Source organism: Melospiza melodia, chromosome 6, assembly GCF_035770615.1.
Source record: "Melospiza melodia melodia isolate bMelMel2 chromosome 6, bMelMel2.pri, whole genome shotgun sequence".
Taxonomy (NCBI): Eukaryota; Metazoa; Chordata; class Aves; order Passeriformes; family Passerellidae; genus Melospiza; species Melospiza melodia.
This window is the reverse complement of record NC_086199.1, coordinates 70,873,298-70,900,958: the sequence shown is the minus strand read 5'-3', so window position 1 is coordinate 70,900,958 and position 27,661 is coordinate 70,873,298. Positions and strand designations below refer to the sequence as shown.

Below are 27,661 nucleotides of genomic sequence, written 5' to 3'. Positions count from 1 at the left end.
AGAGTTCTACACATGTCAACACCATGAAAGGCTTCCCTTTCGCTTTAGCAGATGAGGGGACTGAGGTACTGTGCTGCTGAAGGCGTCTGATGGAGTTTGGCTAATAAGATCTGATTTCATGAGGTTTGCATCCTATTAAGGCAAGAAGGGATCAGGCCTGTGAGCGTGATAGAAAAGTGCAAACACAATAAAACTGCTCTTATGAATATTAATAGGCCTTGAAACAAAACAAGGCAAAAATGGTGATGAGGTGGGGATTGAGCAACTGCTATCTGTTGTAGCACAACAGCCTCGCTTTCACCTTGCTTCTGCTTGCAGCTCATCACTCACAAACCCTGACAGATTTGAGGATGGGGCTAGGGAATTTGATAGCTTCCCTGAACCCATTTCAGCTCTGCAGCTTGCAGCCTCTGTATAGGTATGAGTGCAACTAAAGTAGCTGATCCCTGTGCACCAGTTGTCAATCTTCCCTAGCAGCCCTAACCAAGCCAAGATCTACTCTTGAGCTATCCAAAGCATTGTTTTTAAAAGTAGCTTGGCTTATTCTTTCTAATCCCCTTCATGGGCAAGATACCCATGTCAACGATCTCTCTGCATCTCTAACCTCAGTATCAAACATTGATGGGTAAAGCTCCTATATTTCCCTGCATTTCTTGGGCTGGCTCACAGCCACAGCTCTGTCTCCCTCTGCATGGATTGCTTCCTCAGCTGTAGCTCAGGAAATTGCTGGTTATGTTTTTGCATGATCTGTCCAGTGATGCACCAGCTTTGATGCTTTTCTGCAGTATTTTCACAGAGGAATCAATTAATGCCTGCCTGGTATCATCCATTGTAGCTCACTTTTCCTGCCTGCCTAGCAAAGAAGTGCCCTTCTTTGTGCAGCTTTAGCTTTTGAAATGAAATGCAGATAGGACCCATCCCAGAATCCCACAGCAGACCTTCCCTAGCCCCATTTTATGGACTGAGACACAGAAGCAAAGGAAATTAGGATCAACAGACAGTTAAGACTAAATCTTTTGCTTCGAGTGTGCTCCCATGAGCATCCCTTCAGCAGCCTCCTGCCCAGCCACCAGTGCCACTCCCATTTCTTCATGCAGCAATTGGGAGCTGCCAGACCTCTGGGCTACAAAAATTCAGGGCATGTACTGGCCTTCCAATTTGTTCACATTTTATTTCTTACAATGTTCATCTCTCTGCAGAAGTGTCTGAAGTCCCCAAGACATTGATTATATTTCTTTAAACACATTTCTTTATCAATTGGAATTATTTAGTAAAGAGGTATGTTCATATTTTATTGATATAATTTGTGGTGTAATCTCACTCCTTTTCCCTTAGCACTTGTTTAAAGAAAACAGTATTTCATCCTCTGTTGCTTTGGTTTGTTTTTCCTTCATTCATCCCTGAATCTCTAAACATTTTAAATCTTCTTTTGGAGGAGAAAACTGACTTGTGGGGGTTAAGTGATTCGCTGCCATTTGTAGAAGCAAGCAGCAGTCAATGAGAAACCAGCCTGCTACTCTGGCACTGGCCACACTGAAGTGGTATCAGGCACCAGATGGGCCAATGGTGCTGTCCTTCCATTTATCAGTAAACTGACCGTGGGGGAGCTTTTTTAAGAAGGCCCCACTAAAAGTGATGCTTGTTAATCGTTTCACAGCGTGCATTGACTTTCTTGCTTAACTGCTTTCTTTCCTCATCTTTGCTGGTCCCTTAAGTTGCTTCCTGCCTCAGTTTCCCATCTGTTAACTGGGGCCAGCTGCATCAGCTTGCTTCAGTGCAAAGGTGGATGCATCAGAGCCATAAAGGGTTCTGACACTGTGAGGACTGTAGAAGCTGGGACACCAAGATAGCCCTCTTCAGGAATCTGGCTCTGTATTAACAGAAAATTTCCCTAGGAAAATGGGGCCTGGGCAGGTTTGACTGAAGCACCTAAAGCTTGTTCAAGAAGTCAGTAATGGTAGCTTCATTAAAGTGCCCTCTGCTCTTTGGTGGTAGAGAATTGAGAAGCCACGTCCTGTGCCATCATCTCTGGCCCCTGGTGGTGAGAGAGATGTTTTATGCTTGGCCTGTTCAGGGAAGGGCTGCTTGTTTGCATTGTATTTGTGGCATAATTACTAATGGTACATTTTTATTAGCCAAGCTGTCTGCATTAAAATGATAGATTTTTTTGTATTATTAAGAACATCCAAGGGAGTCTCCACAGCAGCAGGAGAAAGATGATAATTTTTCGTTTAGCTTAAGAGCAGATGGTTACAGAAACATTCTGTGTAAATAAATTAAAGAGAAGCCACCCTCGCTAATGGTTAAGTAAACAGGTTTGGAAACAGCCGTCTCAGGACCAGGCTTTTCTGTTCTCTTCCTTTCTCACAAGAGCTTCATCTGCTCTTCAGCTTACAGGCCCATATGGATAGGGTATTAATAAAACCAATTTGCTTTTGGGCCAAAGTCATCTAAAACAACTTGAGTCCTGCTAGAGCAAGACTATCACTCTCATGCAGCTTTCTTGAGCACTAGAGAGTACTTAGCCAGCCTAAGCATCTGGGTTGTAATCAATGTTGTTGATAAGCATTTCCACATGCCTTTTGTTATGGTAGCAAGGCTGTGAGTGATCTGAGAGTATTACTACCATTGCTGTATTTTAGAGTTGCATCCTGCAGTCTCTGATGAGTGCTGTAGTCACAATGCCGTGCTGCCCTCAAGAATTTCAACTCAACAAAACAAGTAGAAGTGGAGAAATGAGAGGGAATTAGGGAAGGAAGGAAATTTTGTAGCACAAGGACTGCAAATGCCTCAGATATGGTAACTGCAGAAGAAAGCAGCTTCTCTTCCCACCATCCAAAAGCAAACAACAGATACTGTAAGGAGAAAATTGTGAAAGGCCTAGAGCTCAATAGGTTCAAAAATTGAAAAGCAGCAAGAGCTTGGAGGACCAAGAAAGCTATGCTTGATCTTCTTTGAGTGGTTCTCTCTACCCATGGAGTTGGAACAGGAAGGTTGGCTGGTACTCAGAAAACTGTACGCAGAAAACTCAGTACACTGTCGGGAGAGGACAGTTCCCTCTTCTGTCTTTGCAACCAGACTGATGCAAAAACATCACCTGGGCTTCTTCCCAAAGTCTCCAGTCCACAGCCAGGATTCAGTATGTTTGTCAGAGGTTTTGGAGTCCTGGGGAGTAGCAAAATGCAGCTTGTGCCCATACCAGGAGGAGATCACATGCTGATGTCTCAGTTGGTGGAGGCTGGAGCTGGAGGAAAACCAATCCTCTTCCTAGTCTGGAGCAGGTACTTGCCTGGGATGACTGGCACCATTTCCAGATTCCAGCAGAGATTTTTTATTGGATATGGACATATGAAAAAAGCCTGATATAAAGCAATTAGAATATTGCCATTACTGAGAGTAATGCTTGGATATTGTACAGCAAAAACTGATGACTACTGGCAAATATAATAGAAATGTAACATTTGTTAACAGTACTGGGAAAAAAACCAAACTGTAACCTAACTACTGGTAACAAGAAGTGTGATATAAACTGAAAGCTCATTATGGGGCTGAGAGAAGAGAGGGGTTAGAGGTTAGAGTACCTTAGTTAATGAAATAATTTCCTATACCCTATCAGTATACTGAAAAGCAAAAGCAATTGTAGATTGTATAAGGCAAGCTGTCCCTTGAGGGAGAAGGCAGTATCGTGGCTTTGTCAGTTCTCTCAACACTACCAAACACCACATGCAAGGAAATCAACATTAGACTGCCATGAAGAGAGAGGGAAAGGCTCTAGGGGGACAGTGCAGAATCCATTGTATACATGAGAACTAGAAGTGTTTGGCTTGTTTAATCCAGCAAAACAGAGGCTGAGAGGAGATATGAATGCTCTCTATAAACACATAAGAGGGGCAAACACCAGGGAGGGAGAACTGCAATTTAAACTGAAAGACAACATTGCCACAAGAGGAAATGGGTATAAATGGCCCATGAATAAATTTAGGCTGAAAATTAAGTTTCTAAGCAAAAAATGAGTGTGATATTTAGATATCCAAGTACAAATACTAGGGTAAACAACCTAACTGTTTCTAAAATAGGATCTGGTTACTTTTATAATATCAAAAAATGTGCTTAGCTGTGGCCCCTCCACTACCATACCTGATACTGGCAGACTGAAAATTATTATCCTGTGGTTTTTATATTTGTATATGGGAAGATCAGCCTGAAAAAAGCACTCTCCATATTTTGTATTTCCAGAGTCAGAGACATCATATGTATAGCTTGTGTGCTTCACTATAATTTCTACTGTTTAATTTGTCATAATTAAAAAGAAGTTCTAAACAAATGAGGGTCTGCCCGCAAAATTATGAATTTAAAGTAAAACTTGTACTTACCTAATTAGCTATGATAGGGTCCTAATTTATGAGAGTAGGCTCTTTTTTTCAAGGCCTAGGACTGCTTCTAACTTGGGAAATGCTTAGATGCAAGTGTTAACAGCTATAATGTCAAGACTCAAATTGTCATTTGTGCACAGTGCAAATTTCCCAGCCTTAACTGCTGCTGATCTTTCACCACCCAAAGCCAGTGACAAGCCTGTTCTCAAGCAACATATATCCTCCCTGCATCAGTGACTCTGAAAGTTGAGAAGTGATCTGTGTGTGGTCTACCTTTCTCTTGTTTGATAGATTGATTTTTTTCCTTCCTTACTGTAGCATTTAAACCAAAGTCTGTGTGTCTCAAAGCAGCAAGCTACTTTAAAAGAAGTAGTTTGCAGTGAAGAAAATTCCTTTATTCACTAGAAGTAACCACACAGTGAACTGCATTGACCAGAATAAAATATGTAAGGTTTTGATATATGATGTACACTTCAATGCATGACAGAAGAATGGATTGAGGGGGATGTTTATGCCAACAAAAGATTTTTGTCTAGACAAACAACATTCATATACTACAGATTTAAGATTTTTAAAGCTACAGGCAGGTAGCATCCTCTATTTTTTCTCTAAACCTCCTCGTTAACAATTTCTTATCCAAGTGGTGTAAGGTAGAAATGAAGGCAGAAGGTTTTAAGGAGGTAGAATGGAGTAAAATTTCAAAACCTTTCCAACATTCCTATTCATTTGCTTTCTAGCCTATAGGGTAGTTGAGGGTTAAATGTCTGAGCTGTGGATCTGCAGCCTTTTGCTGGCTGGATTTGCAAAACTGAAGGATTTTTACTTTGATTAACAGGATAATTAATGCTCTATTGTAAGCATAAGCCTCACTGAGCTTTCTAAGTATTAATTTCTTACCTTGACCTCAGAAACTCACCACAATCCTTAATGCTGTACAGACCAGACCTAGGGTGTCTATTTAAAGACCTCCAGTGCCTTTAGCCAGTGTCTCTTTTCTGCCCTGTATTAAGCTCCCCTTTGGCAATGGTGCAATTTCATAGCTCCTAGGTGGTTTTTTTCCAGGTTTCTGTCAATCAGCTTAAAAAATTCTCACTGAGATCATTAATGCAGTGAAGTCATGTGAGCCATGAGAGTCAGGGTCAAGAAGCTGTGAGCCTCTCTGTCACCAGGGGACAGAGGAGAGGAGGCTGGTAGCATTATAATGGGGCAGCTTGGATGCCGCTCCCCTCTGCTGACCCAACACCAGTCCCCATTTCTTTGTCCTCCCATTCCCTCTGCTCCTCCTTTCACACTGGAAATCAATCCCACAAGTGAGTCTAACTTGCAATAAAGTCTTTGTACTTAAGTTGCTGACTCCAGAGAAAAGCTGGATATTGTCATCAGTCATTTTGCCTATACAGTATCTCTCAGTAGGCAGATTTTCTGCTGGCAGCATCCACTGTCACTCTTGAATCTTTTTGCAAAGTGCCCATTAGGTAGCTCCAACCTATACACTAAACTTGAGAGAATTCAGAGTTGCACATCAGGAATCTGTGCTGTTCTGAATATCCTGAGTGAGTAACTCTTCATAAGTAACAAACTGATGAACCGTGGTCCTGAACAGGAAGGGTTGGGTGTGGGACCTCTGGTCTGTTAGCTAAGGAGGCTCAGACATGATCTGGGAGATCTCCCAGAAATTAAACAGGTGGCACAGCACAGCTTGTTTAGTGTAAATCAATCAGTTTTAAATCAACACTGATTCTGCATTTGCAGGTCTTACATTATAATTAAACGTGAACTTGAGATGCCTGAAAGTTTGCAACCCCTGTTGTGATGCTAAAGTAGTGGGCACCTTCCAAACCTGGGATACATGACATTTCACCCAGGTGGTTACTGCCCTGCTGACCACTCCTGAAAACTTGTGTTTTCTGAGACCAGGAACAGCCCTTCTAGACAGATTTTAGTTTTTCCAGACCCAACAACTGCCTTTTCATTTCCCACTGTTTACGGATGGAAACTTCGGTGTTCCAGAATCTATCATCTTAGTGAAAGCTAATTCCCAGACAAGCTTCAGTTTTCCATGGACAGCCTGGACAGGTTGTGGGGCAGAGGAGGCAGGTGAAGGTAGTAGTGAGTGGACTGCAGTGCTGTGTCTGTGCTGCAGTTCAGTGGTTTTCCTGGCATTCAAGACCAGCTGGACTGAGTACCTAGAAACGCTCCTCCAAACATGCCAGCTCTGTCTTGGTGCACTGCCTCCTGGGAAGCTCTGGTATGTAGAATCCAACCATCCTCAGGGCTTGCCATAAGAATAAATTTGTAAGCAGACTGGTTTTGGCTCTTGCTGTAACAGTCTCTGAAAAGAGCCATTCTTTCTGTCTCTCCTCCACCTCCCTCTCAGAGACATGACCAATGTTTTCCACAAATGGAGAAATTTACAGCTCTCCACATATAGTAGCTCCTGCCAGAAATTTTGTTTTAGTTGCCACAGCAACAACTTAATGGATTTTTAAAGCCCCTGCCACTGGCCCTGCCTCTGCCCTGTTTGTTCTTCCTGTGCATTCCCCCAGCACTGTGTGAAGCTGCAGAGGCAGTGACTGAGAGCTCTAATAACCCAGTAATGGATCCAATTATGGCCGTTGGTGCTTCTGTTGAGAATACATGAATAAGTAAATCCATGCATAAGGATGAAAGAGTGTGTTTTTAAAGCTGCCTGAGCAGTCTCAAGGAGTGGTGGCCAGATTGCTTTTGCCAGGCCCTGGTGGAGGATGGCAGCTGAGGACTCAGCCGCCACTCAGCTCCCCTCGGGACCATGCCAGCCCACAGGCTCCCTGGCTGATGGCTCTTGTCTTACAGACATGGCCTCACACCAAAGCATTTGTTTGTGCTTCTTCCAGTTGCACTTCAGATGTCTCTGTGGGGCAGCTGAGTGCTGCTGTGTCTACTGACAGAGCCTCTCCTTTGATAGCAGCCCAAACACTATAAATAGCACTCCGTTTTCATTAGTAAGTGTCACTGTGTTCACATGGGTATGAAGGTTGTGGCTGGGAATGGATTGGAAAGGACAGAAGAGGTACTAGCAGACTTTTGCAAGAAAAGTTGCATGCTTTGAGTGCTGCTCGGTAAGTGCAGGATGATCCTTGCATCCTCTCCACACCACCAGAAAATCTGTTTCTTCCTGTATCACTGTTTCCTTCACCATCTACTGATAGAAGAGGCATCCATCTTTACCTGGCTGGCACACATGGTGACACATGTATGTGGCCTTCTATCATCCAGCAGTTGGTCAGACAGGGAAAAATGCCCTCTTCTGTTCCCAATCTTCCTTCCTTGTTGCCTTTTCTGAGCTTATGCATGCAGTGGCAGGAGAATAAATGTCTTCTGGACGGTATCTGGCAGATTTTGAAAAGAAGGAGTCTAGAGTATCATCTGTCCCAGAAGAGAGCTGAAGGGACAGATATCTGAGCAGCAGAGGTTGTCTGCAGAAGACCTTTCCACACCTCTCTTTTCCCATTCCTTGCATATCTGTGGTGGCAGGAGGACATGGTCGTACTCCAAGATTCAGGCAGTGAGCTCATCACACCCAAAGTCATTTGTAGGCACCAAGTCCTACTATTATGTATATACAGACATAAATCCTTATGCTTGTTCTAGCTACTCTTCCTATGTCATTGTCCATTTGTCCCAGACCCCAGGGTTGCACAGCTGCACTGCCTGGGTTTATTTTTTCTGGTACTCTCAGTGTGTCTCTGTGTGGATTGGGTCAAACCGACTACCAAGGCCGTAGTGGTAATTCCCCAAAGTCAGGCTTCTGTACTTTATGGGTAGAAGTTGGTGAATCTCTTGAGAAAATTATGTCCTGTAAGACACCTAGTGGCTCCTGTAAGCACAAGGGTGATGGTGTCCCATTAGTGTTCAGAAAGATCTGTGAAAGGGATTCAGCATCAGCATTTTCTGGATTGAAACTACAGTTTTCTGAGGAGTTGTTGGAGGGCTGCTTTACAGATGAACCAGTGAGGAGTAGGCTGGGAAAGGCTAACAATACATCTGTCGTTGGGTGTAGATCTCCCTTGGAAACCCGAGATTCCTTCCTATGCATGCTTGTTCTATATGGCCTTTCTTCCTAAAGTGAGGTCTTGCTTTCCTGCCCTTCAGGGACTTGCAGAATTCACCAGCCCTTGTTAACTGTCTTAACTGTTGGAACTCTGAAATATTAGGGTAGGAATCACAGTTTGGAAGTGGTCCCTTGTAGTGGTTTGACCCTGCTGGATGCCAGGTGCCCACCAAAGCCACTCTTTCACTCCCCTTCTCAACAGGACAGGAGAGATAAAATATAATGAAAACTCACAAGTTGAGATAAGGATGGGGAAAGATCACTCACTGATTACCATCACAAGCAAAACAGACTCAACATGATGAGATTATTTAATTTATTACAAAACAAAATCAAAGTAGGATAATGAGAAGTAAAACAAATCTTTAAAACACCCTTCCCTCCATCCCTCCCTCTGTCCCATGCTTAATTTAATTCCCAATTCTCTACCTTCTCCCCCTCAGAGATGCAGAGAGACAGGAATGGGGACTATGGTCAGTTCATCATGTGGTTCCTGCTGCTGTTTCCTCCTTAGGGGAAAGATGCTTCTCCTGCTCCAGTGTGAGGTCTCACCCACAGGAGAGACTTCTTCAACGTGAGTCCTTCCCACAAACCACAGTTCTTCACAAACTGCTCCAGTGTGGGTCCCTTTCCACGAGTTGCAGTCCTTCAAGAGCAGTGTCCAGCCTGGATGTGCCGCAGGGCCGCAGGTCCAGCCAGCAAACCCGCTCCAGCACGGGCTCCTCACTCCCTGAGTGCTCCAGTTCTGCCAGGAGCCCGTCTCAGCCTGGGCTTCCAGCAGGGCACAGCCTCCTTTGGGCATCCACCTGCTCCAGCCTGGGATCCTCTGGGGCTGCAGGAGGATCTCTGCACCCGCTCCATGGGCTGCAGGGACACAGCTGCCCCGCCAAAGTCTGCACCACGGACAGCAGGGGAATCTGAGCTTTGGTTCCCTGAGCACCTCCTGCCCCTCCTTCTGCACTGACCCTGGTGCCTGTGCAGTTCTTTCTCTCACGTATCCTCACTTCTCTGGCTACAAGTACTTCTGAACAATATTTTTTTTTTTCCTTCTTAAGTGTGTTATCATGGAGGTATTACCACCATTGCTGGTGGGCTTAGCCTTGTCCAGTGGTGGATCCATCTCATACTGGGCTGGCATTGGCTCTGTCAGACATGAGGGATACTTCTGGAAGCCGCTTACAGGAGCCAGCCCTGTAGCACTCCAGCTACCAAAAGCTTGCCATGCAAATCTAGTACATTTCTGAAAGCAGTTTCTGGTCAGTGAGCTCATTCACTTCCAGATCTGCCTACATGATCCAGATCCTAAGAAAGTTAAAAGTACTCTGCAAAATGAGATGTTCTTTGATATTTGTCTCCCAGACATCGGGGGGATGAGAAGAGAGTTAAAGGGTGGCTCATCTCCTCCTTGCTTAGCTGACACCTCCAGGTAAAAGGAGTGATTCTTTTCCCCCCTCTCCCTAACCTCACCTAGCTGTGTCACTGGAGAGTTCATTTCTGTTATGCATCATTAATCTGAGTTTCTAATAGCAGTAAAAGACTCTGAACTTGGTTGACAGAGAAGTTAACAACCAGTTTGCCTGAGCCCTAACACTTGATCACTTAGCCTTGGTTATTAACTGCAGGCAAGGACCAGTTTCTGGGAGATAATTGGGGTCATAAACAATAGCAGTGTAATGGAGAGCATGCCCTAGGAGAGGGACTAAACATATTCAGCTGCAAGAAACTTACTGCCTTTGGATGGCATCCAGGTACTGCCATCAGCCAGCTCAGGAATGGGCAGCCAAGTTGTTGCTGTAGGGGAGGAGAGGCCTTTAGTGCTTGGCAGAATGCAGCTATGTGTGCACAGGATGGCCCCAAGCTGGAGGGATGCTTGAATGCAGCCTCAGGAGGCTTGATAAAAACTTCTTAAACATCAGTCTGGAAGTTGGGGGTTGGAGGCCGAGTGTCTTTTAGTCCATTTCAGAAACAGGACTCAGCATTTAGGAGTAGCAAGTTTTGCAGCCTGGGCTAGTTTTAGTGATGGCAATTTGGATTTTCCAAGTTGAAGGTCCCTCTTGGCCTGCTCTTGGGTGCCTTTTACCTCATGGGGAGAATGTGGAGACCTCTCTTGCAACTTGGGCAGGAGAACAGTGGCACCTCGTCTGTGCTAACACCATCCAGAATGAGGTGGAATGTTTGATTCGGGCCCAGGGAGCTCTCTGCCTCTTCCAGATGTGCCAGAGCTCCTGTGAGATGTGTCACCCAGTGGCCACTCTGTGGGCCAGTGCCCTTCCCAGCCCTCTCCTCAGAGAGCACTTGCAGAAGGGCTTCACTGCAGCACCTGGTGCCAGGGCCTCAGTCTGTGACTACTGCTCAATAAATTGAAGAGCAGTGAAATTTTCCTCTTGTGCTGGAGTCTCTGTCAGCGTCTCCTGGTCAGCAGCTTGAGGGGTGGCTGCATTTCCCTCTTGTGCCAGAGTCTCTGGGTTGCCTGCTTGGCACACAGAGAGGAGCCACAGTTGCCTCCTGTGCTGCTGGAGGTACCAAGGGTGTGCAGTGCCCCTCTTCCTCTGGAGCACCAGGCAGGGCTGGCTGGTTCTCTGGCACTGGCAAGCTTGCCCACCCTGCTGCCCCTCCCAGCTGCTCTCTGGGGCCAGAGGCTTCCAGAGGCTTCCAGCCCCTCCAGCACTTCCTTCTCCTTGCTGGTGGCATCATTCAGGTGCAGGTCAGGAGGTGATTTCCACTTGTGTTCCTGACAGGAGAGCAGGGGATTTGCAGAGGTTGCCTGGCTCCCTCCAGCCAACACCTGCTGAGCTCTGCTTGTGCACAGCAGGCATGAAATGCTAAGTGCAGGGGCTCCTAGGCCATTTAGGCTCTGTGTTGTTGGAAAATTAAGATTCTTCTGCCTGGAATCCCTCAGTACAGAGTTAGTTTTGGTAGGGAAAAGCTTTAGAAAAACACCAAGAGCTAGAGGATATTCAAATAGAGAGGTTTTTTTGTCTGTAGTTTGTAAAATAAAACTCAGTTTCTGACTACTGAGCCCATTAAGAAACCCTGCTGGGAACGCAATATACAAAGGTGTTCTCCAAGCCAAGACAAGGTGGTTTGTTTCAGGGGAAAGCTTGTTGGGACTGGAAGAGAGCTTGATGGGATTTCTGATGTGCCATCAGCCTCTGATTAGATTCATGTCACTCCAGTCACTCCCTGTATGCATCTGATTGGAAACAAAGGGAAGAAAATAAAGGTGCAAACGAGTTTCTGCAATGATTGCACTAGCCAAGCTAGAGTGTGGCATGGTGGGATCTGGAGTTTCAAAAGTTCTATTCTGTCAAGAAGGAGGGTAGCCTGTGCTTGCTATGGGGACCACAAGCTGAGCTGGAAATCCTTATGTGAAATCTGGGAAGAGCCTGATACATAGATCCTGCAGCTCTGCAGTGTGGTACTTGAAAACATCCTTGGATGCTCCCTCATTTTTAAAGGAATCAATTGTTCTGCACTGTTGCTCCCCTGTGTGTACAGAACTGCAGAAGAAAATTTAGGGGAATCAGTAGAGGAAGGTAATGTTGCTCTTAATTTCCCAATAGTAGAAGCATGACAGCATTGCCAGGCTGGGCTGCATCACAGAATCAAGACAGTAAATGTCTTAACTTGAAGGCCTGAAAGGCTGCTGTAGGTGTGCTGCTGATTTTTTTTTTTTTTCACATAGCCCTGTTCTGACAGCCAAGTTGGCTTTTCTTGGCTTTGCCTCACAGCAGGTAGATACCATAGAAGGGTAGTGATCCAGAGGGATCTGGGATTCTCCAGCCTTTCAGCCTTCTGCAGCACATCACTATCCCAGTCAGGCATATGGGAAGATTTTCTGCAATTGTTAAAGAAAATGAGAGCAGAAGTATTAGTAATGTTTTTGAAACTGATCGTACATTAAATCCCTGCTGGGAACTGGTTTAATCAGACTGAAGGGACATCTTTGAGGGGATTGAGAAGGGAAGGTCTTATGAAATGGGTAGGAGATTGTTTGATATTCCCCCTCCTAGTGCAACAGAGATGCACTGCAGAAACTCTTCAGGAGAACTAAAATCAGAATAAGAGAGGGAATTGGGCTTTCTCACTTCATACACTGTGATTCTACTACTTTATGGTCAACTGGTCTTCTCCACGTAGTGACAGGGGATATCTCAAGCTAGAGTCAAGACTGGCTCAGGATAAAGCCAAGAGGCATAGGGGCTCCTCCCTTTCAGACAAAGCACAGCCTGTTTATCAGGCCCTCCCATGGGACTGCAGGGACTGATTTGTGGCGGCAAGCAGGAGTCTCTCTTATTCCAGATATTCCTCCAACTATATGAAGCACTAATCTTCAAGGGAGGCCTAGATATCCTAGCATTTCTGAGAGCCAAACTGGACCCTGGCTCCATGGCAGTCCTGCCACAGTATCAAATGAGTTCAATTTACCTGCAGCACCAGGGAGAGCCCTTCAGTGAGCACCCGAAAGCCAAGTGTGCACAGCATCCCTGCTGTGCTGTGTTGAAATCTGCCCTGGAGAGAGAAAGGACATGAATATGGAGGGAAGCAAAGGGAACTGTCACACCGTGTTCCTAAGCAGCAGCTCTTTGTCTGTGCAGTGCAGAGGCGAGGTTTGATGTCTCTTTGGGCAGTGTTAGTGCTAGCTCTAATTTATGCATTCCAGGCTGAGATTTCCAGGTGATGGGCTCACTGAGGAAACAGGTAGCGCCAGCTGGCTCTCTCTGAAGTGACAGGGTGAGGGGACACTGAGAGGTTTGGGTGCAGAGCTGGGGGATGATTTTTGCACTGGAATAGCTCTAATAGTCTGAGACATGGATGAGTCCCCGTCCTTCTCTGTTCAGCCTGGCTGTGGGGGAGGGATGCTCTGCTTGTTTGCTCCCAGAGGCACCATACCTGCCCACTCATGACTGCAGTGCTCTCCCCTTGTCAGCTGAGATGTGAAACTGAATTTTTGAGACTAGGCCATCAAATACCTTCCTCTAGCAGAATAATAAAGGTCTATCCTGCCTATTCCTGGCATACTTGAGCATGAGCAGGCAAGCATATCTGTACCTCCCCCGTAAATCCCCCACTCAGCTGCTTCTGTAGGATGCAGCTTTTAGCTTAGCTGCCTTGTTATCCTTTGGATAGACAGAAAGATCCCTGGATAGCCTCTGGGGTGAATGGGTCATTTCTTTGAGTCAAAGGTCACTTAAAATTTGTGCCTTTGCTTTTTGAGCTGCCATTCATTTTTTCTTCAATTCCTCCATGTGCCTTGGAGAGGAGTAGGGAACACATAATCAGAATAAATGCAGGATTTCTGAATATTTCACTGGTGCCACCCATCCTGCTGAAAAGCATCAGCATCCATTGCTCAACTGCTCCAGGAGTTGAAAGAGGAAATGTCTTGACCTGGATCCTTCCCTACTACCAAGGCAGGATATGTTCCCAACTTTACTAGGAATATTTTTTGATAAATGCTTGGATATCTCAGCTGTATAATGCTCAAGTTACAATCATGTGTTTCCAGAGATTAAACCTTTGATAATATAGTGGCAGAATACACAACATATTCACAGCAGTTTGTGAAAAAAATAGAGGAAACTTTTGATGTCTGATCTTGGCAGCCTAGAGCACCTTCCTGTTAGTTAGTCTCACTTCTGTGCTTCTCCCCAAACTGCTGTTGGGACCTAACTTCATGTGCTTTTTTGATAAATTGTGAGTTAGCAATACTGTCATGGGAAGGAGTTTTAGCCTCACTGGACTGAGGAGGCTCAACGGAGCTGCCTTTGTTTAAAATCCACTGGGTAGCACTGGAGCATGGAAGAAAAGTTGTTTCTTACATAAGCTTGGATTATGTTATTTGCTCTCCATTGTTTGTAAGGGCCTCATAGCACCGTGAAAATTACCTTTATTTCTCTATGGATTTTGTCCTTTTTCATTTTACAAATATTGATTTTTTTTTTCTCCTGTGTCTTTATCAGAGCTGAATTAACAAGACTGTTTAACAAGATTCTCTGATTCATTTGTGGTCTTTTTGTGTCAGGTACTATCACAAGCAGCTGAAAGCAGCTCAGTGAAGAATGTGCAACCACTGCTACAGAATTGACAGAGGAGGTGATGTGCCCTGACAAGAGCTGAGCTAGCATGGGTCAAAGAGCAAGCTTAAAAAGATGGTCTCTTCACCCTGGGCGCAAATGCTAGGAAGGGTTATTTGGAACGAATAAATTTTTCTGTTGGAAAGCTCTCCTCCTCAAACCTTTAAAGCTTGAGGCCACTTAAAATCTTTGAGTCTGCTGGATTACTCCTGTTCCACCCACAGATCCCCAAGTGGGCTCAAGAGTCCATATTCATGGCAAGAGGTGATTCCTGTCCTTGTGATCCAGAATCTCAGTGTAGCAGTGATGAGGCTCCAAAAGGAAAAGGAGCAGTTGGTGAAGCTTTATGTGCTCTTTCTTGCCAAGCTTTTAAGCAAGGCACTTAACTGCTCCAAGTGCTTGTAGGTGGAGCAAAAAGTGGAAATTGAAGACAGGCAGGAACATTAAGTTCAAACAAGTCAAGTCTGCTGGCCACTTTTGATGCTTTTAACACAAGTTCAGGAAAGGTGGAGCCCAGCTGATAGCTCTCCCTTGCTGTTCATACTTGCCATAATGCACCAGTGCATTTTCTAGCCCAGGGCGCAGAGGGTGGTGAGGGTAGGGAGGAAGCAGTCACCATGCTCAGTTCTTTGCGGCAAGCTGGAATCTCTTGCCTTTCAAGATCATCTTTCCACTCTGTCAGCAGCCTTTAGACATCCTGTAGGCTCTTTAGTGACCTGTCTGGCCAGCAGCAAAAACCTATTTTTGTATCTATTCCACATGGAGAGAGACACTGCAATGGAGATGGAAGGGGAAATGTCCAGATTTCTTTCTTCCCGAAGGGCCAACACCACTGGTAGTTTTGCTCTAGTTTTCTCCTGTGAGCTCATCTTTCTTACAACCATATACCATAGTAAGAGATGATATTTACATCAAATGACACAAGAGTCTTAAACCAGCTGCCTATGGAAAGGGTAAATCCTCATCCTTATGCCCTTGTGAGCTGCATCAGAAGGATGGCGAGCTTTGGAGAATTTTGTCCTGGTGTGTGTTTGTTTCACTCTGAGATGAGAGGCTAAGTATGTCAATGGGAGCTGGGAGGTTGTTTCTAAGTACCACAAGGCCAACCAGTTAGTGTTCATTAGTTTCCCCTCTGCAAAGGGTGAACTTCTTCCTTTCCCACCTTGCTGGGCTTCAAAGAGCTGGGATTAACTCCTGCCTGCCAGCGCACTCCACTGCAGGTCATGCAGGATCCCCAGCATGTTGTCTGGGCAGTCACACCATCCATGGCTGAAACAAGCCAGGAACCTGGAGAGGAAGCAGAGACATAGCTGTCAGCAATAATGCTGAGAACAGAGCTGGGTCTCCGGGCTCCTGCCTCATCCATGTCCTTTCTAGTAGATGATACTACCTGTCTGGCAGCTCACTTGTGTTTTTCTGGAGCACATAGACCATTACCTCTGGACCATGGGACATCCTGTCTTCAGCTTCATTAGAGACCATCTCTATGCACCAGAGTAGCTGAAGTCTTGTAAGAATCAAAGGGTCCCAGGAAATCCTGGTTGAAGGAGACTCTGGCTGCTCCTGACAAAATGTTATACCTATATAAAAGAGATATTTCTGGATCAAAAAACCCAGTCACCCTCTGTAAACGAATGGCAAAGCAAAGGAACAACTATTTTTCAAGAAACAGAGACCTTTATCAGAGGAGATCCTGGCTCTGGTATTTGGAAGCACTTAGGAAGTGAGAGGGTAAATTTATGCTTCTCCTCCAGTTAGTATCTCTTCTTGCAAAGTGAAACAGTTTTAAAAAAAGTGCAAATTGCTGCTGCTTGGGCCATTGTGTGTGTGTGCGTTTGTGTACGTGTGGCTGGCAGTGTCCTTGCGCTGACTCAAGCCTGGCCAAGTCCCTTGACCATGGGTTATTACCTGCTCTGAGGCCAATCTCCCTGAATTCTTTCTTCAGTGAAAGTTTGAAGTTGCCGTGTTTTTACAAAGAGTTTCTGTTTTGGTGACACGAAGCTTCCCAACAAAGAGAGTCAGGAAGCTCCCAACCAACTAAGCCTCACACTTCCAGAGTCAGAGCTTTGGCTGCTTCTCACCCAGGGATCAGCTGAGGAAAACAAAGCACTCCATATCACTGTTCATTTACCCTCCTGAACCCTGTCTCTCTGTGCTTCAAGGTAGATGCTTCAGCAGTTAATACTGCTCCTGGGGCATGTGCAAGGAACAATTAAAGCTCATTGTGCCAGTGAAGAGCCCTGGGGTGAGCTGGGCTGCGGAGACAGCTGCCCCATTTTGCTGTGTGCAGCAGCTTCCTGAGCCGTCCTGTTGCAGAGAGACGAGTAGTCTTGCTGATTGCAGAGTTAAAGTTTAAAATTCCAGGGCTAAACTCCATGTGGCATTTCTAGGCTTTTTGCTGGTGGCAGCCATCATGGTTTGCAGCATTTGGTGCCTGGGCAGAGCAGGGCTGGGCAGAGCCCAGCTGCTGAGCCTGCAAAGCCTTTTCCAACAGCTGCAGCATGGGACTGATGGCAGGAGAGAAGCCAGAGTGTTTGAAGAACAAACGCTTTGTAGCACTCCCTTTAACATTTTGCCTGTGACACTGCAGGATCTCTATCTTTGATCCAAAAATGACAAAAAGGACATGAACAGCAGTTCCTTCCTCTCAGATGTAAATGCTTGTTACAGATGTGACCTGCAAGATTCAGCTAAGCTTTCTCCAGCAGCAGAAAAGGCTTGGAAGAAGGTGGTGTTGGTCATTCTCTGGAGAAGGGTCCTGCTAGGCGATGGACAGTGAGATTTCATTTGTGCCCAGCATCAGAGTGGTCTCTGCCTGCTTCAGCTGCTTGTGCCAGCCAAGGAGTTCATCACCCAAAGGAAGGTCTCAGCTGCAGGATAAACTTGTGTAGCCCCACAATAGCAGGCTGGTGTGCATGGGGATGGGGCAAGTTTTCTTCTCATCTTTGTGATTTGTCTGGAAATTGGAAACCTGTCCAGAGATAAACTGGAAGTTGTCATTGGTGTCTTCACTGAGAATGGGAACAGGAATCAAATCAGTGCCAGTCATGACGATACAAGTACAATTTCCTTGTTTAAAGCACTGCACTAACTGTACCTAATTAACCTTCATGACAGCACAGCAATACAAGGAAATAGGGATCATTAACTTCAGTTTTGCTTTACAGAAAGGGAAGAGAAACATCGGTGCCAGCCCCATGCATTTCAAATTGAGGTAGGCTTGAAAAAGTCACAAGGTTAAAAATAACAATAATCCACTTGGGGTTCTCAGAGCATTAAGAGTGCTCTTGAATCAAACTTTCAGTTTTGTCTCCAAGAAACATTAGGACTGGAAACTTCTCTCCCATGTATGCTTGTTTGTGACTCAACAACCAAGGCTTTCAGAAAATCACACATTTTCAGTCACAGTGGGGCAGAGGCAATAAAGGTCAGAATGACTTCCTCAGTGTTGCTTAAAAAAGAGCTAGGAAAAGATGGAACTGAACTGTTTGAGTAGTTGACCCTCCACCCCCTGCTTGTTCCTCCAGACCAAACATTTTTCTAGGTGAGGGAACCTGCCTAAATCAACCAGTGGCCACTTAGTAGCTGTCAGAGGAGTAATTCAGGTTTGAACTAGTGACCTCACCCCTTCCTCCCACATCTGCTGAGGGACAGACTGATGACACTGACTGTTTTTAGTAGGCCTCTGAGCAGCCTGGCTGCTTTGTCTGGGGCCCAGCAGGAATGGAAAGATGCAAAACTAGTGCTGCTCTCTGACACTGCTTTCCTAGCTTGGGGCTGTTTTTATAAGTCAGTAGGAAAGAGCAACTTGCACAAGTCCTTAAAAGTAAAGAGTTCACCCTGCCTGTCGTATCACCCACTGGCAGGGGCTGAGGGCAAGAGTAGTGCCTTGCAGTTTGTCCTGGGCACCAGCACAGGCTCACATTTTGTCTCTCCAAATGCCTGCAGCACAAAGCCCTGAAAAATGTCATGGCAGCACAGAAAGTTGTATCTGTTATTAACAATCTCACTTCTGCCCATAGATCCATAGATGCTGTTAGGATCAGGTGAGAAGATCTGCCCTGGTGGGCAGGACCGCTGCTCGGGAAGAGGAGCCAGCGGAGAGTGCAGGTGGTGGTGGCCAAGGAGGAGAGTGTGGGGAGGCACCTCTGTTGTGTGGGGTGCCAGCCCCAGCCCAGGACACAGGCATTGATACAGGAGAGCCTTTTAATCAGCTCTTTTCTCCTACTTACTCTTCTGTTCTAAGCTGCCATGGGGTGAAGCGAAGCTGAATGGACCCGTGAAAAGGCCAGGTCATTGATGGAGGAAAAAGGGCTCTGCAGGTTGTGAAGAGCTTTCATGAGCAGCATGGGCTGCAGCTGGCTCCAGGGAACAGAAGTGTTCCCCTGCTTAGGCAGTGTGTCTGTCTCTCTGATTATTTTGTGTATTTCATCTCTGCTGTCTGTCTTGCTCTTAATCTGGACTCCTCTGTGCCAACAAAATGCTTAGCTCGCTCCATTGTCTGAGAGACTAATTTGCACTGTAAATCTGATGCTTATCTTACATGACAGCTTACTGTGGGGTTTATTGCAATCCTGAAGACAAACTAACCAGGGGTGGCTTGAAAGCTTTCAATGCATCATCTGGAATATAGAACAAATATGACCCATTTCAGCTTGCCACCAGGTTAGGATGTGGTCCCTTGTGGTTGGGGTCACCAGAGATTTATCTTCTTCTGTTCAAATCTATTCAAACCTGAGCATCTTTGGGTTTTGGTTTGGTTTTTTTGTATATTTGGTTGATAGGCTTGGGATTTTTTTGGTGTGGTACATCTTCTGCTTTGTGTTGGAGCTGTTAGAATGCTTCTGCAACAGCCTCTCACCCTCCCAGGGCCAGATCTTCCATCCCTTCTGCCTGAAGGGTTCTAAGGACAGTGAGAGTGGCTGCAGACCAGGTGCGGGCAGTGTGCAAGCACTGGTGCTCCAGTGCGCTGCAGCTTTGTTGTCTCTGCCAAGCTTAAGCAGAAAGAACCTTTGTCCTTGCCTTGTCTTCATTAGTGTTTCCTGACACTTTGTCCAGTATATTCTACTCTCTGCTGGCAGAGTAATGTCCTCCCTCAGTCTTGTCTGCAGTTGCCACCTTCTCTCTGGTCCGTAGCTGTCCACCTGCAGGCATTCACATTCCCTATTAGAGATTCTTACACTACTGTATTTCAGATAGCTGGGCAGCTCCAGAGGCATAAATCTTCCTACAGACAGGTTCCAGGTAGCCTAAGATGCAGTTTTACTGGGGAAGAGCCAGGAGGATTATTGCTACTTTGATATAGGTCTTGGTTCTGCAGCGGAGCATGCCAGTAGGTGTTTAATGCCCAAAGCTTCTGCATTGCAGTCCTCTGGGACACAAAGGATCCATTTCCTCACATGGGGGGCAGGAATACAAGACCTGCCATCCTTGAAGAATAGTGGTTGTTTGGAGGACCACTCTACCTTTTATCTAGTCCTGCTTTACAGTTGCATGGATTTCTGGACCCCTCAATTCTTCCTGCCCTTGGACTGCAGACAAAACACAGAAAATGGCTGTACTGGATAAGCACTGTGGAGCAGTTGAGGGCTTAGCAGCTAAAGTGGACATGGAGCCAATGGGTCTCAGCAACATTGAGGGAGAGGAGAAAAAGAAAACCTCTTGAGAAACTGTTGAGGAATAGGTAAGGAATAAGTTGTATACTGGGTAGAACTGTACACTGGAAACTCTGTACTGGCCCTTTTCCAGCTCCATATTTCAGTCCATATTATCAGATAGATGTGCAATTTAAGGCTTATTCCAAGTCATCAGAGCTAGTGAGCATCAGACTCCCTGCCCAAGGGAGACCTCTGTTCAGACTGGGAGAAGCTATGGGGAAAATGTATGAATACAAGAAAACTCCAAACTCTGCAGAATTTTAGCGGAATCCAGGACAAAAATACCTAGGGAAGGATCATCACACCACCTGATTCTGGTTTAAGGTTAGAGTTGAGAGAGTCAAAGAGCCTAGAGCTCCAGGAACACTGCAGCTTGAAAAAGCTGGCACCACTGCCATGGTGATTTCAGCAGGGCCCCAACATTGCTACTCCCACATTTTTCTGATGTGGAGACCCTTGGTGTTGTATTAAGGTTCCTCTTAGGCTAATGGGGAATATTTCAGCCCCTTCTGCTGGGCTGTGATAAGCAGGATCTGGATGCTTTCACAAAAAATTGGAGCCTGATATCACTTTATACAAATACAACAAAACTGCAGTGATTGAACAGGCAGCAATATCCTTCTGTAGTTCTCTCCACCTAACAAGATGCTCCAATGAATAAAGCCATGGGAGCTTCCATCCTTCAGGAAAAGATCTAACAAAACTGTTGGATAACCAAATATGTGCCAGCATCATTCTCAAATAATTGCTATTTAGCTTTTTACAGACCTAACTCATGTTCTGCCTTTTTTTTAACCTTTTTTGTCTGCATTTTTTTGTGATGCTCACTTTGTGAATCATTGATGGGGGGGGGGGGAAACAGAGCCTATAAACATTTAGGTTTTCTGCTCCTCTGACAATTTGTTGTCCACCTAAAAATTATTCCCACTTAGCACCATCTGCAGTTGTAGCAGCACAAACATTCACCACTCTGCTGTTTCTGTAACGGAGCTGGAAATACAATATTCATTACCCCAGCTGAAGCTATTTTCTTACACTGTGAGGTCAGGGGCATTATTTCATGCTGGAGAATTAGAAAGATTAACAGGTTGGGTGGACTCGCCACCATTTCACTTTCTGAACTGAATCACCATCCCAGAATGGAAACTTCAATGGATTTGATATCACCTGCCCACCACCTCTACTTTTGTGGGTGTTGTCACTTGTGTTCAAATACAGAACAAGCTACAGTGGAATAATAAAAGCAGAAAATGAATTCTCATAGTTGGACCTGCAAACCTTCCACACCAGCTCCCCGTGGATTTCAGGGTGAACCCACTTCTTTTTTTTCCTGCCAGGATTGCTTTATTGTGTTTTTCAATTATTAGTAACTCATCTCATGCGCAGAACTGGCAGCAAATCAGAAGTCAGACTATCCAAAATACCTTGGCCCATGAACAGAGCTGCTCTTGCTTTGCTGCCTGCACACCACTTTGTTGGCTGATGCAGAGGGAGAGGGTTGTGTGCAGGCCAGCAGGAGAGTTGTCAGGTTTGAATCCCGTGAGAAGCAGTTCAGAGGCAACCCTTTCCCAAGAAGTGGTTGAGCTGTGAACATTATATCTGCAGTGTTGTGGGCAGGTGTGATGGCAGCTTGGGTGGGTATATCATGCTGGCCTTGATCCAGCTGGCACAGGTAAACCAGCAGTGACACAGTGTAGTAACTTAAGCACTGTCTTAACACTATTAAATACATAGCTGGGATCTCTGGAGGGCTTGTACAACCCGAGGTGACGTTTCTGTCACTGTATCTTTACTGCAGTTTGCTATCTCTGCTCACTCAATTACAGCTCTCGCAGATAAGTCTGTGCTGTGCCTCCATTCCACATCTAACACGAGCCCAGACCTGCTTCCAAACAGATGCTTCTGAGGACCTGCAGGCCACACAAACATCAGCTGTTGCTGTCTGTAGTTCATGCCTCCTGTGCTGGCATTAGTCTTTGTGATTTACTGGCATTAGCCAACACGCATGGGAGGGGAATTGTATCTCTTGTAAAGTGGGATTTGCTTTGCACTGCAGCACAAAGGCTTGCAAATCTGGGGCTGTAACTGACCTGCCTTTTTCCCTTCTCTGTCACACAGGCAATTCTGTTCCCACTCCTACCCTCTCGAAGTCCTTTCCTGCTGTGCCATAGGCCTGGATTGCCTTGGTTTCTCCTTCAGGCACCAAGAGGTCTAGGGCTGCAAGGCAAGGCATTATGCACATGAAAGCATGTGCCATGTGCCAGGACAACCATCCTCAGCTGGAAAGGGTGCCCAGGGAGGTCTCCGGCACGACCACTTCTGACATTCCCTTTCTCTGTCTCCCCACAGATGCCAGCAAGGACCACCCACAGCAGCAGGCAGGAGTCATCTGGAGAGTGACAGGCGGCCTATTCAGTATCACCCGGGGAGCTGTGGGGGCCACACTGGGAGGAGTTGCCTGGGTGGGCAGCAAGAGTCTGGAGCTCACCAAAACAGCTGTGACCAGTGTCCCCGCTGCCGGCGTTGGACTGGTGAAGGGCAGCGTCTCGGCGGTGACCGGCGGCGTCGGAGCTGTGGGCAGCGCGGTCGCCAGCAAAGTCCCTTTCACTGCAAAGAAGAAGGACAAGGCTGACTAATCCCTGTCACGGCTCCCTTCCAAAAGATCAACCTGCCCATACTGTCCCCCTACCCAGCACCTCTTTGAGTTGGAACCAGCCGCTTCAGGGAGGCTCGAGCACCCGAGCAGACTCCGGCTGCAGCCTGCTCAGCACCGCCTGCCTAGCTCAGAGCTCACAGAGCCGCTGTCAATGCCTTTCACTCCCATCACCTGCTGGGAACCATCTTCACTCTGAGGACTTTAAAGGCGCAGTTGTCTCTGTCTTGTAGTTTCCTTCTTCCCTTCTTGTTCTTGTAAGCATGGAGGGATGGGAGAAGGCATCAGGCTCCATCTGCCTGGAGGTGAAGGGAGTAGCAGGGGATGGGGTGGAACTATGCCTAGCTTGAAGTGTGGGTTGTGTATTCAAATTCAACTTCAGCTGGGAAGACAGCCTCTGAAACACCCCTTCCCTCTGGAAGGTGTGTTTGGGAGGTGTGCCTGGCAGAGAACTGCAGAAGTCCCATCGACGCAAAGGAGATATACTGTGAAGAGGGGGAAGCCTCCCTCCCGCCCTGCACCTCTTTTCTTTGCAGGGCCCATCCCCACAAGCTGCTCCCAGTCACTGACTCCCTGGCTGAATTGAAGCCTTCAGAGAGGGAACCCTCAAGCTCAGCAGAGCAGCTCTGGGATGATGCCACACCACAGCATGATACATCCCAGACCATCAACTTCTGCACAGATTTTCTTGGTGAAAGGGAGGAATATAAAAGCTGCTGTATGTTCCCATTTGAGGAAGGAGCTGTCAGTGGCACTTGCCAGGCCTCTGTGATATTGCAGTTCAGGCAGTGATGTTCCACAGAGAGACCAGGCCTTTTGTTTGACCCTTAAAGTCCTTCCAGTATCCCATTCTGTAACAAGGGCATTTTGTCTCCTGGCCACACTCACACTCCACAGACGTCACTAGTAACCAGGAGCAAGTGTGTTCCCAAATGCCATCCAAATTCTGCTTCAGGGATGGTGGGGAAGCTGAGAGTCTTGCTCTCCCCATGACTCAGCACCCTGGGAGTGGGGGCCTGGGTGTGAGTGGGCTGCACCATGTTGGAAAACACTTCCCAAGGGGCTGAGCATGCTCCAACAGCAGTTAGCCTGCACAGGGCACCAGCAACTCCTCTTCTGCACGCTGCTCCTGCGGCCCCAGCCCGGCTCCTCTAAAGGACCATGTTGCACTAAATAGCCCACCCATAGTCGTAGTGCCGCAGAAACCCAGACACCTGCATCCATCTGGGAGTCACAGCCATCCTCAGCCTGGCCCCTGATGCTCAGCGGGCCATGTACAGACACATACAAACACAAACATGCACTCACTCACTCACTCCCTCCAAGGTCCCCTGTAATTCTTGGGATGAAGAAAGCCCCAGGCTCCACCATTAACTCTGCAGCTCCTGGCTTTGGCAGGTGATTTGCCTAGGTCTGTAGGTTTTGGATGCATAGGCAAGGGAAGCAGTGCTTGTGCTGTATTTTATAAACATGCGTGTGTGTAAGTCCACAGACATGTCTTCAGCCAGGGCATCAAACCTGTGCCACTGCTGCAGAGGAGTTCACACAGTCATCTTTGGCACTTCCAGAGTATAGTTTTTATATAGGGTCCTGGTCAAAAGAAAAATCATGTTTTAGAGGATGTTTTGCCCTCTGTTGCCCAAGAGCATATTGAAACCAAAGGAATGTGAAAAATCCCCTTTCTCCTGTCTATGCTGTTTGTTTTCTCTCAGCCCTATCTTTTGGACGTTGAAGCCAACTTTCTTGATCTTCATTTCCCCTTGGAGGTCGTTGCACTTCCTGACTGCTCTCTTGTGCTTAGGACTTAGACATCAGGGAATATTTAAGTACAACACACATACACCCCCGCCACCATTTTTGCTGAATGTTCTTGAGCTTGTGATGCAGTTTTCATTCTGACCTTTATTAAATCCACATTTTGGGATGTATGTTGCTGTGTCCCCCTGATAATCATGCTGGTGTTAGTCACTCTCCATACCCTTTGCTAGGTAGCCCCTGCTGTTTGCAGTGGTAAGAAGCTGCTGATCTCCACATTTTGCTACTCTTGACAGTATGAGAAAGGTTTGACTTACATTTTTGTTTCTGAAACAGAAGCAGCATTTGGTAGGTGTGTGCATTTCCTCACTTTTTGTCCTTTGTTCTGGTGAAGGCCAAGTTGACCCTGACATGCCGGTTTTGTCTCTGAAGGCAGCAGCTTCACAGAAAGATCGGGCCTTGATGTGTGCCTGTACTTTGCTGGGATGCTTGTGGCAGTTGTCAAGGCCAGAAGAAGTCCTGTCTGTTCTCCCTTTGTCTCAAACGCTCTGCAAAGCTGGATGACAGTTTGCACTGCATGGATCTCTGCTCGCTGCTCTCCCTGAGCACAACTCATCTCTTATTCCAGATCACAGACTGCCTCTGAAGCGAGCTCTAGCCCCAAAGCTGAAAGCTGCTTGTGTGTAACTAGCTGTGTTGTCACCAACCCTCTGAGAAAGATAGCTTCTGGCCATTGGGACAGAAGAGTCTTCTTCCTCAATGTCTCTCCAAGGTCTTGGATGGGAGAAGATAGAATGTAAGAACCTTCAGCAGCCAGCCCTGGGTTGCTGGTGGGAGGGTGATTGTGCTTTTGGCAAAATAGTGTCTCTTGCTGGGGGAGGCAGTACATCCTGGCCAAGCTGTTGTCTGCAGGCCTGTGTGTACACATCAGGTGTGGCAAATGGGATAAAGGTGATGTAAGGAAAGCCACTGGGGCCCTGAGGGTTTCCCATCTTTTTATTTCTTCTCTTCTGTGCATCCTTGCAGGAAATAGAGTAAAGCCAATCATTTGTCTGGAACTGCCATTTCCTTGCAGGATGGCCTGGAGAAGAAGAGATGAGCTGGTGAGGAGAACTCACAGCCTAAATCACTGTTCTTACAGCCCAGCTGAAAGGACAGCTCAGGGACCGTGAGTAGCAAGAGATCAAATTAGCAGGCAGGGGTAGAAGATTAAATCTACTCCTAAAACAAGGCCTCACACTGCTAAACAGGCATTCAGGAATAAGTGACTCTCCAGGACTCAAAGGCTTTAAGAAAGTCTGTGCTAGGCCTGCTCAGTTCACCATGGTGACCCAGTCCCAGCCTACTTTTCTGGGCATTTACAGTGCCAGAGCACAGGGAAAACAGGGTCAGTTGTCCCAGTCTAAAAGTAAAGATGCCTTCTGACAGCTTTGGTTGCAGGACAGTGGGATTTGGATTGGATGGGGAAGCTGTTGGCTCTTGTCACATTCCCTCTCTTTCCTCCTCCCCCACTACAGAGACTCCAGTCACCCAGGCCACCAGTGCAGCCCTTCTCTCACTGCACAGTCATGGGACAAAAACTGTGTTGTGCATAAAGCCCGTGGCTACTGGATGGAGTAGCTTGGCACAAAATAGGAGGGGGTGGCATCAGCGTAGAGGGAAGGGTTAAAGGGAGTTTATACATAGAAGATGAGGAAAGAGTGGTGTGCCAAGAGGACTTGAGGAGTGGGGGAACAAGAAAACAAGGACCGTGGAAAGAATTTGTTTCTTAGGACAGGCTTTGAATCAGAAGATGAGTGCAATGGGGTTTGTCCTAGGGAAGAGCACAGAAAGGGGAGTGAATCAATGTGGGTTTTGGTGTGTGGGGGTGGCACATGCCTGGCTTGTGCACTGCTTCCATAGTAATGATGATTGCTAGCAGTTTCCATTTAGATAGATAGTGGATGGTTGAAGCATCAGATCAGCTCCCTTCTTATCACCCACCCTTCCCAAATCTCCCCCAGGCTTTTGTCATGATCTCCCCATGATGGGGCTGGGTCTCCCCCATGGTGGAGGTGGGATGTGGCCACGTTTGCAGCCGTGTGTCCCACCTTGCCTGGCTGTTCCCTGTGCCTGACAAACATGTCCTGGCTGAAAGGAGACCCACAGGTGCATCCTCTCCTCCCTTGTCCCTGACCTTAGTCCCATTATCCTTTACTTTTTTATCCCTCCCTTAGCTTTTGGTCTTGCCCGTGGATAGAGCTCCCCAAAGCTTTTGGTGAGACCGTCATTAAACATCCACTCTCTCAGTGCCTGGGAGGCAGAGGGTGATTGCCCCTGCAGTTCCCCTGCCTGGGAGAGAAGTGCATGTCTTCCACCCCTCTCTGTCTCCTTGTGTTTTGTATGTGGAAAATCTTAACCCGCTTCTTTTTCTCTGGGTTCCCTTGTTGGCTCTTATCCCTGTGGGTGGGTCATTTCCGTGTCTCCATTGCAAAGTCATCCTTGTAAAAACAACAGCATGAGTGGGAATGTGGAGATGGTTAGAGAGAGCCACAGAGCCAGGGCCCAGCTCTGCTCTGTAGGAGCTGAGGAGGCCTTTGGCAACTCAAAACTGTGGCCACACGGTCCTGTGCACAGTGCTGGGCTCCAGAGAACACTTTTGTTCTTTATCATTTCATTGTCTGTAATTGGTTTCCTACTGAATTTGTTTGCTTGGTTTGTTTTGCAGTGTGTTTCTGGGAATATTCTGCATCTCTGTATTTTAATTACAGTAAAATTTGAGGATAAAAACCGTGATTATGCTGGCTCTTGTTCCTAGTGGGGGGAAATGAGGAGAGGAAGCACAATTGAAGGAAGATGTTAGAGATTCCTTGGGAAATTAGATCTCTCCCCTAAGGGCTCTCGATGAGGCACCAAGCAAGGCAGAATCTCCATCCCTGCTTAAACTAGGACATAGCTTTCAAGTGTGGTTCAAAAGCCACTTTGCTGCAGGCGCCTTTCCTGATTGGAATGGTAAGAACAGTTTGGATAAGACTTCTAAACTCAATTTTTTGTGTTGGTTTAAAGACCAGTGCATA

The 27,661-nt window shown here is 46.6% G+C and overlaps 1 protein-coding gene across 6 annotated transcripts in view; it reads left to right on the top strand.

Moving 5' to 3' along the window:
• Nucleotides 1–27,380, top strand: part of LOC134419574 (transmembrane protein 263-like) — a 229,775-nt gene extending 202,395 nt beyond the window's left edge. For all 6 annotated transcript variants that reach the window (XM_063159026.1, XM_063159027.1, XM_063159025.1 and 3 more), the window contains one exon: nucleotides 22,547–27,380. In XM_063159026.1, the coding sequence (XP_063015096.1) occupies nucleotides 22,547–22,833 (287 nt within the window). In that variant the 3' untranslated portion in view covers nucleotides 22,834–27,380. The remainder of the gene's footprint in view (nucleotides 1–22,546) is intronic.
• The last annotated feature ends 281 nt before the right edge of the window (nucleotides 27,381–27,661 follow it).